The sequence below is a fragment of the Mytilus californianus genome, unplaced genomic scaffold (assembly GCF_021869535.1).
Source record: "Mytilus californianus isolate M0D057914Y unplaced genomic scaffold, xbMytCali1.0.p SCAF_24, whole genome shotgun sequence".
Lineage (NCBI taxonomy): Eukaryota > Metazoa > Mollusca > Bivalvia > Mytilida > Mytilidae > Mytilus > Mytilus californianus.
In genome coordinates this window covers 6,181,054-6,197,273 of record NW_026262673.1, presented here as the reverse complement: position 1 = coordinate 6,197,273, position 16,220 = coordinate 6,181,054, and the positions used below count along the sequence as shown (strand labels likewise).

The 16,220-nt window shown below is 32.6% G+C and overlaps 1 protein-coding gene and 1 long non-coding RNA gene across 12 annotated transcripts in view; both read left to right on the top strand.

Moving 5' to 3' along the window:
- LOC127732453 (transient receptor potential cation channel subfamily M member 3-like) overlaps positions 1-16,220 on the top strand; it is a 99,154-nt gene that overhangs the window by 9,545 nt on the left and 73,389 nt on the right. For 5 of the 11 annotated variants that reach the window (XM_052241491.1, XM_052241490.1, XM_052241492.1 and 2 more), the window contains 5 exons: positions 842-1,016; positions 3,082-3,250; positions 4,204-4,436; positions 5,667-5,745; positions 6,880-6,904. The exons of 2 other annotated variants lie outside the window; for them this stretch is intronic. In XM_052241491.1, coding sequence (XP_052097451.1) covers positions 842-1,016; positions 3,082-3,250; positions 4,204-4,436; positions 5,667-5,745; positions 6,880-6,904 — 681 coding nt within the window. The remainder of the gene's footprint in view (positions 1-841; positions 1,017-3,081; positions 3,251-4,203; positions 4,437-5,666; positions 5,746-6,879; positions 6,905-16,220) is intronic. 4 more of the 11 variants (XM_052241494.1, XM_052241499.1, XM_052241493.1 and 1 more) reach the window with 3 other exon arrangements.
- Positions 9,974-16,205, top strand: LOC127732454 (uncharacterized). Its single transcript, XR_007996266.1, has 3 exons — positions 9,974-10,773; positions 11,622-11,717; positions 15,065-16,205. It is a non-coding gene; the product is annotated as an uncharacterized LOC127732454 (long non-coding RNA).

Below are 16,220 nucleotides of genomic sequence, written 5' to 3'. Positions count from 1 at the left end.
TGTAAGACTATATACATCCGAAGATGTGGTATGAGTGCACATGAGACAACTCTCCATCCAAGTCACAATTTATAAAAAGTTAACAATAATAGGTAAAAGTACGGTCTTCTAAACGGAGCCTTGGCTCACATCGAACAGCAAGCTATAAAGGACCCCAAAATGACTAGTATAAAACAATTCAAGTCTTGCAACAGGCCACCTACGGACCCCTCAAAGTGTTGTTGCAAGGGTTCTAAACGTGCAGAGAGCGTGACATTCTCTCTACAAGAGGCATCGGATTTAACATCCCCATTCTGACCGGATGTGGCTGCGAACTTGTACATCCCGCTTAGCTAAACGGACGCCCCACCTCGGTAAGGGTTTTACTGCTGGTCTAAAGAAGACCTGTAGTGACCATATTTCTATTCCCGAGTCACCCTTTGAGGTTATGGAAATAATAAGTTTCTTTGTTATTTTCGAATCGTAAGGTTTAATATAATCTCAATAATTCAATATTACGGACAGTCGGAACTGTTGCCTCTCATCCACTTACTTGCTATTGCAAGGTATCAAGACACTAAGTTGTTAACCTAACTTTTTACTCCATTTCTTCAATTTGTGTTAGCATTTTTCTACTGAACGTTTTACCAAAACTATTGTAGTAAATAAAAATATTCAAATCAAATGATCAACATCATTATCACAATAAAAGTGATACTTTTCGAGCTGCCGAGGCTAAAATTTACAACATGAAAATCTGAATTTGCTTTTCAAATCAGAGAAGAACAAGTTTTCCTACTAAGTGATATTATTGGTTTTTTTTATTTATGTACGGGTCATGTTTGGTATATTCTAATTTCAGATTAACCATACTATTGCATTCATGACAATTATGTTTGTCATAATGTTTTGGTACAGCGTGTCTTTTTATGCGCTTCTATATCCGAATTCTGAGGCTAGCTGGACAGAGATCGAAAAAATTTTATCGAATGGATATTGGATATTATTTGGAGAAGTGAACTTAGAAGCTGATACATGTAAGAGTCAAATAAATATTTCATTACCTTAAGTACTATTTTGTCAAAAAGAGAAATGATATGCAAGACAATTCCAAGCAATGAGGAATTACAACCGGAACTAGGGAAGATATAACATCTATCAATATCTAATTTTTCAAATTGATATGTGTACCTATTTTGTTACGCTACTGCTTATTACTTTAACAATATGGTTTATAATTTCGATTTCGTATAGAATGATGCAACTATTATCACTTTCCTAAATGTTAAAGGTACCGTCATATATATTTTTGAGTCAGGAAGGTTTTGGTATTAAGGATCGTTTTGTTAGCAAGAACAAGGTGCAAGTAAACTTTCGTTTGATCTGTTTGAGCTTGTGATTTTGCCTTTTGATAAACACACTTTCCGTTTTGAATTTTCCTTGGAGTTCGGCATTTTTGCTATTTTACTTTTTTACTGTATTCTAATTTTAAATTTAACTAAAATGCTAATTTATTGTGTAAAGTTCACGTGACATTCACGTGAAAATACTCATGTGAAATTCAACTCAAACGAGATTATACGTGTAACTCACATGAAAAAATTTACGTTAATTTCATGTGAATTAAGATTCACATTAATTTCAAGTGAAATTTTTCACGTGAATTTTACTTGAACTTTATAAAGAAAATATGTATTTTTCATGATTTTAATGGTGTTTGAATACCTTTTTTGAAAATTAACGTAAACAAATTCATGTGATTTTCAGTTCAGGTGAGCTTCGCGAATTAACTCGTTTGAACTGAAATTTCATTGTGTGAGCCAGTGTATAACGAAATCTTTAAAACGAAATAATATAAATACAGCAATAATACTGATTTTAAGAAACGTGTCATTTTGTACATAAACAAAAGGGAAAGACGGGTTTCAGAAGGTCGTTGGTTTCCTCCGGGGACTCCGGCTTCCTCCATCCATAAAAACATACCGCCACGAAATAGCAAAATAGTGTTGAAAGTGGCATTAAACACCAATCAATTAATCAATAGAACACTTTACGGACGCCATCACGAGTTGGTTGACCGATATGCAATATTTTTTTCACATATGACGACGGATATGTACCAATTGTTATAACCACATTCATTCCCGTCCTCTTGTCATCGATTTGACCTACCGAATAAGACTTATTATCGTGTTTGTACCTACAAGAGAAACACAACGGGTGCCACATATTGAGCAGGAACTGCTTACCGTTCTTGCGCACCTGAGATCACTCTCTATTTAAGGTGGGGTTCGTGTTGCTCAGTTTTCTATGTTGTGTTTTGTATACTATTTATCTGCTTTTCAGTTCGTTTTCGACTCATGAGTTTAAATATCAATTTAGCATCTTTTAAAATATATAAATCTTTTACTTTCCGAATACGGTACTCCTACTGGTTTATTATTTGCAGCATTTAAAAAGCGTGTGCTCTTGCTGTTTGATTTGTTTCAAGGAAAAAGACTAGATAGATTAAACTTTAATTTACATAACTTAATAGATACACCGTCAAGAAATCTAGCGCGGCTTTAATCAACTTTGATCTAATAAATGCATAAAGATTTTATATCTGTGTATATATATTTGGGTTAACGCAAGTAAACATTTTGAGAGCAGATGTGAAATAAAATTTGCAAGATGTTTTTGGTAGTTCATCTTACGTAAAACCTGTTTATTTACGAACACATTTTACTGTGACAGTCTTAAAATCATTTTTGTGGAATTGATTTTGTTATTATATAAATATACATGATTCATACACTTTATTTTTATCTGTTTTCTATTTGTGAAACTATGCTAATCGGGTTTTTTATAACAATTGTGACATGGTTAAGATTATTATACTATCTATCTTCATAAATAAGATATACTTTCTTTTCCCGCAATAAAATTGAGACACCAAATTGTATATTAAACTTGACATGTTTTGAAAGAGCATAAATTATTAGATTTGTAAATTATAATAATAAGAACAACTCTTTCTCAAGTGAAATGTACAAAATTGTTTGGTAAAATTAGTTTATTATTGCTTCTCTGTTTCTAATTTTGTGTCTCATTCAATCTTAGTGACTGAACCGAACTGCACCTTCAACAAGACAATATATGAAAGTGATGTGAGTGGAGTTTTACCGCGATGTCCAACGAAACTTGGTTTATACATTACACCTTACTTAAAAGCCCTTTACGCATTGATAGCAGTGGTCATAATGCTGAATCTTTTGATAGCTATGTACAGGTATAAAGTAAATGGTATACGCTGAACAATGCAAAAAAACATGATATTGAATGTGCTCAGATCTATACAAAAGAGAGGCTAAAAATTCCAGAGGAAAATTCAAACTCAGAAGTCGAAATCAAAATGACATTGCCAATGGAAAAAACGAAAAACGACCAAACGACACCCAATTATATACAAAACAAAACATAAAAAACTAAACTAAAGAAATATTGAACTAATAAATATGCTTCTAATCACAGAAAACACTTACAAATGTAGTTATTTTGTTTGTACTCCTGTCTGCTTCGTTAAACAAATATTATCTGTGACAACGGATTAACACATTTCGTCAACAAGGGTTTCCCTCGGTTTTAGTTTGTTACCCGGATCTGTTTTCTCTCAATCGATTTATGACTTTTGAACAGCGGTATACTACTGTTGCCTTTTTTTACAAATCCTGTAGTCGGCACTTTGGTATTGATACATGTATGAAAGATAACTGAATTCATTTTTTTGTAAATGTAATGTTTTTAAATGTTAAATTATTTGGAACACTAATATTTGTCTATCCCCAGGAATAGATCGTATTATCCGTATCGCACAACTTATCGGAATTTTTGGTTTTTAATACTCTTCAACATTGCATTTGAAAAAAGTATGACAAAAATACTGAACTCCATGATATATTCAAAAAGTGGAAGTCCATAAAAACTGACAAAATCAAACGTTTGCAACCAAATGAACGAGTGGAAAACAACTTTCATATTCCTGACTTGGAACAAGCATTTTCCGAAAATGGTGGTTTTATCTGGTTTTATAACAAAATAAACCTCCTACTTGTATTACAGTTGCTTATATGTCCGTTATATTGACAAAATGTTGCTGAGCAACCCAAACAGACATATTTTCCAAAGATAAACACATATTGTTTGTAAAACGAATTTTGACACCTTTGCTCAATTGAATTTCAGTAACATTTTTGAGGACGTCCATACAAAATCGATGATTTATTGGTCGGAGCTACAGACATCTTTTCTTGAGGAATATAGTATTCAAACAATATTTCCAATACTCCTCCAGTTACTTACCTTACCGGGAACCGTAGTTGCAATTGTGTGGCTTCTCTGCGCAAATCTACGACAACAGAATTCTGACGAAACTGATCGTACTAAAGAGCTTAATCATCACCCACCATTTGTCAGAGGTATAGTGCACTTTTAAAAAATAGAAGGTTTTCGAAAAGTTTGTTTAGATAAGTCAATTTGCAGACATTTCAAAGAAAGATGTACACTTAAACTTTTACAGTTATAACCTCAAGTGCAAATACAAATGCGAAGAATCAATCAAGGTAAATAATTAAAAACTGGGGGAATCAAATGAACACTAAACGGTTGCTTCGAAATGGTAAGCGTCTGTTAGTATGCCATCAATCGCAATGCGTATCCACACTTACTCACAACAAATGTCACAACTATGAATAGTACCTTGTCTGTAATGTCACATATCGCACGACTATTCTGTTATCCGAAAGTCTATGACAGCAAAAACATGTCGCTATTGAGTTTGTACACAACATAGCGTATCGGTCAACCATTTCATTCCGTTAAACCTGTGTATGTTGATATCAGTCGTTTTCCACTTAATTGCGTTGATTGATTGATTGATTGTTGGTTGCTTAACGTACAGTGGCAAATATGTCATGCATATTCAGGACGAGAACAAATTAACAATTAATACAAAAGGTAAGTCCTGTAATAGAGACGGTCCGGGATGAAGGTCGGTAAAAATTAGCGAGGGTTTTACTGGGGTCGGTGGAAGAACAGTGGTGCCCATATTTCTATTCGCTAGTCACCCTTGGGGGGGGGGGGGGGGGGGGGGTGTAACTGTGTTGAAGCATTTTTTAATCATGAAGCATGTATAGTGTGACGATACACGTGCGTAAAGCATTGTTTAAAATATGTAAAGGTTGCTGCAGAGAAATGGTAATTTGATCAAGTCTGCTATTTTACCTTGAAGTCGTCGATCTGTGTCAAATTGGAAAATTGAAGATGCTTAGTAGTCCTTGTTTTGGTGATATCCTTAAGAAGGCATTTTAATGTAAAAGTACTTATGACCTGTAATGGTTTACTTTTACAAATTGTGACTTGGATGGAGAGTTGTCTCATTAGCACTCATACCACATCTTATATCTATATTATGATTTTAGTTATCTAGTGTTGACTCTTCTCAAAAATATTTATTTTGATAGAAATAGGTGTTGTTCACTTTATTCGTGTATTTAAGTGAAGTTCCAATTACAGAATATTCATTCATTGTTTAAAAAGACATTAAACCAGTGTCCCTATATTACATGAAGTCTTAAATGAAAAATATATGAAAAAATTAAATTAACTATTGATAGTTATCGTAAAAGTATTTGGTGCTTTACTTTCAGTTTTTCTCTTTGATTCTAATTATGATTTGAAACTTAAATCGACAGAAGCAGAGGAGACAAAGGCTCAAAGAGACCAAGGGTAAATATACTATTCAATGCATTATTTTCTATTTGTAGTGTATATTTGAATGGTGTGTAATGAATTTTAGAGACAGTGTGTTCTTCTTTTTCTTTATTTGAAATCTAATCTTCCCAAATAAGAATTATATTTTCCTTTAAAATACATGTTGTCCATGTTGTCTATGTGAGGAAAAAATTAACAGAGCTTGAATAATGTTTAAACTCTTGTTGCTATGTGTTTTCGTCGTCAAGTGGCCAATATTATAAAGAAGTAAGGACGGTGTCACACTTAAGGATGTTTTCAGGTGAAATTTTAAAAAATTTGGAATTTAAAATTCATATTATAATTCAGAAGAGCATTGGTTAAGAAACAAAATAATCTCAAAATAATGATAGGTTATGGCACTCCTTTTCGAGATATTTGATTTTTAAAAAATGGCGGGATAAGTTTGACTCGGACTTTAGCCTTATATTTAGCATTGACATTATTTGGATCTCAAATCGTAAGAAAGGAAATCTAGAATCTGCTTAAATTTTAGTAACGACCTTTTATGAGCTATTTAAGTCTTCTAGGAAAAGAAAAGTGGGTGATATGGGGCAAAATACTTTACCTCGTATCGTAGGAAAAACCCAAGGAGTCCGAACATCTGAAAAAAATTCCTTAACCTGAAATGACTACATCCTTAAACTTCAAATATCAAGTTATAATGTGTGCAATTAAAGGATCGGAAAAAAAGAGAAAACATTAAGTTTTTGGTTTTTGGTTTGCATATATAATGTGTATGTTTTTAAGGTATAATGACAATGATGATCTTAAATTTCCTTCTTAATATTTTCCATAAATATAGATAAAGTCTAGTTGTCCGAGTGGCGTAGGGTTATGGCCAAAGTGTTGGCCATGTCTCCGCTGAGGGGAGAATATTTCAGATCTAACATTGTTAAGGTCAACACGTATATTTCAAAAAAAAAATTAGTTGTTCCTACTCGAGCCGTTCGTTTTCTGAAATCATGTAATAATTGGTTTGATGATTTAAGATGATCTTTATGTGACAGATCAGCTGTCAAGAATTCATTTGAAATAAAGAAAAAAAAAACATTTGCTATAATGTGCATTTTCTTTTTATTACGGATGACGATTATTTTTTTTTTGCAGGAAAATAGATGTTAACACAGTTACGGTAAACCTTTTCTTTTGTTCAACAGTAATTAATTTTGATTGTCGAAAACGAGTGATCGATTTAGATGTAAATATATAATTAAATCATACATGTCATATACATCAATTCGTTATACATATGTTTTTATACAGAAAGCATTGTGTTTTGGGCAACGTTGGCACTATTAGTATGTTCATGCAACCAAAAGATGACTGAAAATTAAATCATATTGTATAATATTTATTTATTAAAAACCTTGTTTAAATTGTCCGTTTATAAATTTTGAAATTATAAATAAACCAAGGTGTCAACTCTCTCATGTAAAGCTGACCTGAGATAGATGTTGCTATTTTTTTAGCTCCTTTTTGGTTATATAGCTCTTCAACTGTTTCGGTTCTTGTACATTCTTGGCTTTCAAATATTTTTCTTTGAGCGTTCATGATGAAGGTAAATTTAGAAAAGCGCTTCGGACGCATGACATTTATAACGTGTTGTTTCATTTTCTACAAATAAAAAAATGTCATTAAGCTATGATATTTTTTTTCTGAATATGGAATATTTCAGTTTGTTTTGATCTAACCAACGTGAATCTACGTGCTTTCACCATCGAAGCCGCCGTTACAAGTTTCTAATACAGAAAGTTGGGAGTTGGCTGTCAAGACGGTTCAATCGATTGCTCGACTTTATTCATAAAATTTGTAATTGGCAAATTGTATTACGAAAAAAGAGAATGTTTCAATGTGTCATGAAGTTAATGCAATAACTGCAGTAGTTTACCGATGATAAATTTCATAAATCGATGTGAAAGAAACACTTGTGTTAAGCAATTAACAAAAACTGAGATAATTACATATTGCGTTAAGCACTGATAAAAAACGGGGGTAAAAGGGTATTGTGTTAAACAATGAACAAAAACTGATGTAATCGGATGCTGTGTTAAGAAGTGAATAAAAACTGAGATAATCGATGTAGTAATCAGTGTGTCGTTAGGCAACGAACAAAAACTGAGATAATCGGTGTGTCGTTAAGCAATGAATAAAAACTGAGATAATCGATGCAGTAATCGGTGTGTTGTTAAGCCATGAACAAAAACTGAGATCATCGGTGTAGTAATTGGGTTGTCGTTAAGCAATGAACTACAACTGACATAATCGGTGTAGTAATCGGTGGGGTTTTAAACGTTGAACAAAAAACTGACATAATCGATGTAGTAATCAGTGTCTCAATAAGCAATAAACAAAAACTGAGATAATCGGTGTAGTAATCGGTGGGGTGTTAAACATCGAACAAAAAACTGAGACAATCGGTGTAGTAATTGGGTTGTCGTTAAACAATGAACAACAACTGACATAATCGGTGAAGTAATCGGTGGGGTGTTAAACATTGAACAAAAAACTGACATAATCGATGTAATTATTGGTGTGTCCTTAAGCAATAAATAAAAACTGGGATATTTGGTGTAGTAATCCGTGTGTCGTTAAACAATGAACAAATCTGAGATAAACGATGTAGTACTCGGTGCGTCATTCAGCCATAAATAAAACTGAGATAATCGGTGTAGTAATCGCTGTGTCGTTAAGCAATGAACAAAAAAACTGAGATAATCGGTGTGTCGTTAAGCAACGAACAAAAATTGAGATAATCTGTGTAGTAATTGGGTTGTCGTTAAGCAATGAACAATAACTGACATAATTGGTGTAGTAATCGGTGGGGTGTTAAGCATTAAAAAAACTGATATAATCGATGTAGTTATCGATGTGTCCTTAAGCCATAAATAAAAACTAGGATTTTCGGTGTATTAATCCGTGTGTCGTAAAACAATGAACAAATCTGAGATAATCGATGTAGTAATCGGTGTGTCGTTACGCCATAAATAAAACAGAGATAATCGGTGTAGTAATTTGGGTGTCGTTAAGCAATGAACAGCAACTGACATAATCGGTGTAGTGATCGGTGGGGTGTTAAGCATTGAACAAAAAACTGACATAATCGATCAAGTTATCGGTGTGTCGTTAAGCCATAAATAAAAACTGGAACATTCGGTATAGTAATCCGTGAGTCGTTAAACAATGAACAAATACTGAGATAATCGATGTAGTAATCGGTGTGTCGTTAAGCCATGAATAAAAACTGACATAATCGATGTAGTAATCAGTGTGTCAATAAGCAATAAACAAAAACTGAGATAATCGGTGTAGTAATCGGTGCATCGTTAAGCAATGAACAAAAACTGAGACAATCGGTGTAGTAATTGGGGCGTCGTTAAACAATGTACAACAACTGACATAATCAGTGTAGTAATCGGTGGGGTGTTAAGCATTGAACAACAAACTGACATAATCGAAGTAGTTATCGGTGTGTCCTTAAGAGCCAATCCGCCAGAAAACCATGCAATATTCAGAAAATCGTCCAAATCGACAATCACAACTTGACAAATTTTTATACATCATCTTAATCCTTGACATAAAATAAAAGAATTTGACCACTTAATTTTTCCCAGAATCGTATCTATTTTTAGTAACAGCCTCATTTGCATAATTCTGTAAATTCATAATGAAACCAAGGAAAAATCCAACTTTTTTATGGCTTTTAAGAATGACCCAGAAGCATATTAAATGGGGTAGTTGAGTTTTTAGAGTAATGTCAGCTGAAACTCATCCATTTTACTATGTTATGATCAATACAAATGAAAATTTAAACGATTTGGCACATTGCCAGGAGCAGGGACACAAAGGCGGGGTTTTTCATACATGAATTTACGTGGTTTTCATTCGCTTCTATCTTGCAAGACCCATTCCGGATTTGTTTGCAACTTATATCGGTTTTAACTATGGGGTATGTTTTATATCAAAACAAAATATTAAGCTTGGCAAATGACTATTATATGTTAATTTATGCCTTGGAAAAATGGTGATTTTAGTCCCAAATTGACACATTTTGATTTTGATTTTAATTAAATTCTAAACACAATTGGTACTAAAATGGCTCATGATATCATTCGAACAAGTAAAATCAATTTGTCTGAAAATTGAAATAAGACGTATTTGTACAACAAGTCCAAAAATCATTAAATTGTCTGAAACCAGGGAGTCCATCTTTTATGCTTTTCCATTGACTTATCTCCCTTGGGTAAGATCTCAAACATGTCAGCTCCCAGTGATGGTTTGGCAGACAAATGTTTACAGTGAAGTTTGTGACTTTAATAATCTAGGATGAGCATGTGGGCTATCCCAGCCTTATACATCTACATATTACAAACTATTTAAGATATCTGAATGCACTAAAGACCAAAATAGCATTTTCAAAAAAAATAATTACTGCCAAGAAATTTGACAATCATGACAATAATTTAGTGAATAAACATGATAAATATTGATTGGAAAAATAAGTCCATGAACAGCAAAAAGTGTTTTTAGATTTCAACGAGCAAAACAAAAAAAAAAGTGAGCGAGTGGAACCACCTTGCTCGCACCAAAATTGAGATTGAGAGTGTCAAAACTGCTCTGGCGCACCATCAATAAATCAACGACACTCTCTCTACCGTGGTATTGAAACCAGCATTGGTAACCAAACATATTCATACAGATACAGACTACCATTCATCTACATTTAGGAAGTCTGAGTAATACTGAAAACTATGGTGTAGAATTTCCAACAGGACTCCTTATTTTATATAAGACAAGGAGTGGTTTATTTTCCCATGGTTGTTACATCATCTTGTCTTTGAATATGCTCGAAGTACAGGGACTTTTATGGAATTCATTGACATGATAGTCAAGCAAGATGTCAACATCTCGTCCAACCCTCTTCCAGCAAAGCCAAAGCTGACCAAGGATCTTCACCCTTTCAAAACAGGCTGTATACAGGACGAGTTATTCCAGTAGGAACAGGTACAAATCTTACAATCAATTTTCATTTGTTCCATATAGTCAATCTGAAATTAGGGGACCAACAATTGATCCATTAGCTAGATTAAAAAAAGGGGGTGGGTGTTGAAGGGGCATGTGAATATTCTTTTACACCTGACCTGTTTCTAAGACATCTTATTTATTTCCTATGGCAAAGTGCAAGCAAATAATATATATCCGTATATACATTGTTCTGTCTGGGGACCATTTGATTAAAAAAGCAAGGGGGAGGGTTAGAATGGTCAAAATATTTATGTCCTTGTCAGCTTAGGACAGAATTTTAATTTTCAAGCTATTAACCAGGGTACAATATATATTTATTTTCTGCTTTAAAAAATCAATTTATAGACCAGAATCATGATAATAATCAAAATCTATTTCAACATATTCAACGTTTAGCAGGTCAGGTTTTTATTCTCTTCCCCTAAGTTATATTTTCAGTTCTTACTGGAAGTTGTTCAGCTCTTTGTCTACTAAAAAAACTTTTATCTCGTGGAAAAGCCTCCTACAAATACATGTTTTACATACAACAAACTGTACATGTAACACTAGACAACTTTATCCAGAGAATAATATTTTATTAATGAACTAATAGGCCATGGAGACTAAAAAAATCAAAAGCATTGCAAACTTTTGTAAAGTTCAATTTTAGGACTCTACATGTACATGTATGTAGATTACTTATAGAACCCTTTTTAAAAGAAAAAACATACATTTAAACTACATGCACAGTGATGCTACACTACCCTACATTTCCTGTCTGATATATTTTATTTCATGTAAAACAAAATTGAAGAATTATTTTATAGTTTAACACTTTTTATTTGTAGGGCTATATATATGCAAGCAATGCTCAATTAAGATGAATTTTTGTAAAAGTGACAATAGCCAGGTCAAACTAAATACATGTATAGAAGAAGATATTGGTAAGTTATTATTAACTTATATATTAATTTAACTGTTTGTATAACATGGTAATCATACAAAGTATATGTAATCACTTATATAATAACATAATTATTCAATTACATGTTATACATTTGTACATCATTTGTTTTATTAAACAGGTCTTTGTTAACTTGGTTTTTGAATTTTCCTTGGAGTTCAGTATTTTTGTGGATTTACTTTTTCAAATATAAAAGGGGGAGATTTTTATTGGTACTTTTGAAGATTTTTCACCTGATCGATTAATTGATTGGTTGTTGGTAATGCTAATGTCCAATGGCAAATAGTTCATGCATGTTTAGGACAAGAACAAATTAAAATAAATACATTATTTGGGTTCTTAATATGCTAAATCTAACAATGTATTTAAATAATTTAAGATGTTGCAATTGTGCCCTATTTTAAATTGGTTCACATTGATTTCAAAATGGTCCAAAATTTATTTTCTTATTTCTACACAACTTGAATTCTTGAGGTTCTTTTGATATACAAAATGCAAATGTTTTATATTTAGATTTTTAATTTTGGTCCGGTTTTCAAATTTGTCCACATTTTTAAGTCCAAAGGGTCCAAATTTTAACTTAGTTTAATTTTAACAAAACTTGAACTCTAATTACAATGAATTAGGGTTCTTTGAATGATAAATAGAAATAATCAAATATCCTGAATATAAATATGTTCTTAGATTTATGATTTTGGTCCCAGTTTTCAAGTTGGTTCAAATGGGGTCCATAATTTAACTGTGTTTGATTTCAACAATAATTTTAAAGATGCTGATTCAGTCTGAATCTAACCTGTATTTAGTTTTTGGGCCCTATTATGAAATTGGTTTACATTGAGGTCCAAAGGGTCCAAAATTAAACTAAATTTTAAATCTTAATTTGATCTTGGGGTTCTCTGATATGCTATCTATTAAACTTTATCTTTATACCATATTTATTCTGTGTTAGAAACCTATTCTTTGTCAAATATTTAATCCCATTACAAATTTAGAGCTGTTATAACTTGAATGTTCTGTCCAAACTTGCATTTTTTCTTCATCTTCCACAAAATTTGTCCTTTTCTGAGATAACTGGTGTTATCTTTTTAAATGAAACTTTAGTGAAAAGAAATGCACAATATGTGGATGATTATCTGATGTCAAACATTTTCAAGATGGCCACCAAGGATGGCACAAATTTCAACACTGGTTAATTTAATGAAAATTGACATTAAGGAATTATAGCACTTTTGACATGCCAACAAAACAATGAAATTTTTTTTTAAAGATGGACACAGCAAATAAAGGGTAAAATTTTCAATTTTGTTGAGTTTGATTTGAAGAATATTGATATTTAGCTGTACTTTGACACAGAGAACAGATATAAAGATGGCCACCATTTCAAAGATTGTTACTAAAAGCGGTCAAATTATCACCATTGTCTGTTTTCAATGTAAAATTATATTGAGAGGTAATTTGACATGCCAAACCAAATGGAGGCAATTTTTATACGACCGCAAAAAAATTTTTGTGGTCGTATATTGGTATGACGATGGCGTCGTCGTTGTCGTCCGAAGACACATTAGTTTTTGCACTCTAACTTCAGTTGAAGCGAATGGATCTCAATGAAATTTTACCATAAGGTTCAATACCACAAAAGGAAGGTGGTGATTGATTTTGGGGGTTATGGTACCCACAGTTAAGGAATTAGGGGCCAAAAAGAGGAGAAAATAATCATTTTTGTAACTTCCAGACATAACTTGTGTGTAAGTGTATGGATCTCTCTGACATTGTACCACAGGGTTCTATATCACAAAGGGAATGCTGGGATTGATTTTGGGGGTTATTGCCTCCAAATTTTAGGAATTAGGGGCCAAAAAGGGGCAAAAAACAAGCATTTTTCTAGTTTCATGACAATAACTTATGTGTAAGTGTATGGATCTCTCTGACATTGTATCACAAGGTTCCATATCACAAAGGGAATGCTGGGATTGATTTTGGGGGTAATTGCCTCCAAATTTTAGGAATTAGGAGCCAAAAAGGGGCAAAAAACAAGCATTTTTCTAGTTTCATGACAATAACTTGTGTGTAATTGTATGGATCTTATGAAATTGTACTTCAAGGTTCCATATCACAAAGGGAAAGCTGGAATTGAGTTTGGGGGTAATTGCCCAAAAAGTTTAGGAATAAGGGGCCAAAAAGGGGCAAAAAATAAGCATTTTTCTAGTTTCCAGACAATAACTTGTGTGTAAGTGTATGGATCTCTCTGACATTGTATCACAAGGTTCCATATCACAAAAGGAAGGCTGGGATTGATTTTGGGGGTAATTCCCTTAAAATTTTAGTAATTAGGGGCCATAAAAGGGCAAAAAAACAAGCATTTTTCTAGTTTCAGGACAATAACTTGTGTGTAAGTGTATGGATCTTTATGAAATTGTACTGCAAGGTTCCATATCACAAAGGGAAAGCTGGGTTTGAGTTTGGGGGTAATTGCCCTAAACGTTTAGGAATTTGGGGCCAAAAAGGGGCCAAAAAGGGGCCAAAAAACAAGCATTTTTCTAGTTTCCAGACAATAACTTGTGTTCAAGTGTATGGATCTCTCTGAAATTGTACTGCAAGGTACCATACCACAAAGGGAAAGCTGGGATTGAGTTTCGGGGTGATGAATCATAAGGGGGTTCAAAAAATTGGGGGGGATTTTTTTTCTTTTTTTTTTTCTTTAAAATTTTCCATTTTAAATTGGTTATTTCTGATTTATATATAAAAGCAAATAATAATGATATGGTTTGAATAGGTAAATTAAAAATTTTTAAGTTCTTAGACCACTTTCATTCTGTGTGAGAAACCTATGCTGTGTCAAATATTTAATTACAATCCAAATTCAGTGCTGTATCAAGCTGGAATGTTGTGTCCATACTTGCCCCAACTGTTCAGGGTTCGACCTCTGCGGTCGTATCAAGCTGCGCCCCAGGGGAGCATTTTATTATTGTTGTAAAGATGTTAAGGGCTATTTGGACATGCTTAAAAGGAGTGGATAATAACTATTCTGCAAAAATGATTTGGCTTTAGTTGGGAGAATTTTGTAACTGCATCCACTTACAGTAAAAGTTGTCAATTTTATTTCCTGTCAGTGGTATATATGAAATTAAAAAAAAATGTGGTATGATTGCCAATGAGAACAAATGACATAGAAGTAAAGCTATAGGTCTTCATACGCCATATGGCCTTCAACAATGAGCAAGACCTATACTGCATATATATTCAGCCATAAAAGGCCCCAAAATAAGAAAATGAAAAAATATGAAAACTAACAGCCTGATTTATGTATGTATGTTTTGTGGTTTTCAGATCTAGACTCGCAGCTAACCTTTCAGTCAGTGTCAACAACAACTGAACTTTCACAGCAGTCAACATCAGATTGGGAGACTGATAATGCTTCTAACAGAAACAATTTCAACCAACCAAACAAGCAACAGAAACTTTCCAACTTTAAAACATCAGTTAAATCTTCCATGGGATGATGTCTCAAAAAATAACAGTTCATCATTTATGGAGATTTTAATGTTATGGTTTTTCTTTTACAAGAAAGTTAATGTACACTTGTTTTATAGTAAAACCTATAGCCGTTCAAGTATAAAAAAACACATTCAACTATATTGAAATTTGAAGATTCATATGACTTATTTTAATTCTGTTATCTCCGAGGATGTGATGTAGAGCATTATAGGTACAGTAATCTTAACAGCTATACAATTTCATTCAAAATTCTTTATAAATTTTGCACTGGTATATATAGACTAAGTAATTTGTTTTTCGTCTAGTTATGGGATTTTTTTTTAAAAGCATTTATGATTTTCATGTTTGTATTGACCACATTGCAGCAACATAGATATAGGTACCTGGCAAATCTTGCCTTGTTAGCATACTAGGCTCAAAGGGTCATAAAAAAATTTCCATCACTAAGTGTCTGTTAAAATCATCTGTTTACAGTTTTCACTTTTAAACCATCATCTTAATAACTTTAGAAGAAGTGTCATACATATATATATGTATACAAAATTTAAAAACTTTTCAATATATGTATATATATATATATTGATAAAAACTATCAACATGACAAGATCTAAATACCCAAATTTTTTCTGAAAAATTGGACATAACATCTATGAGCTATTGTCCCTGAAATGTGTAAATTTACAAATTTTCACAGTTTTCTGCTACTATCCGACAACTATATCAATATATTATAAGAATAAATTGCAAAAGTGGTCAGAAGAAACTTTTTTTTTACAGTCTGAACTTATTCTGAATTGTTTAACTTCTAATTTAAATTGATTGCGTTTGAAATATGTGTTTTTTATCGTTTTAGGTTCACAATTTGTCAATACGATCTATTTCGGCTCCTGGGAGCCTCTAGATTTATAATGAATAATTTGTATTTATGTATGATTATTTTCTTAATGTATTAAATGAAACATTAATTATTCTTTTCCATTTGTTTTTA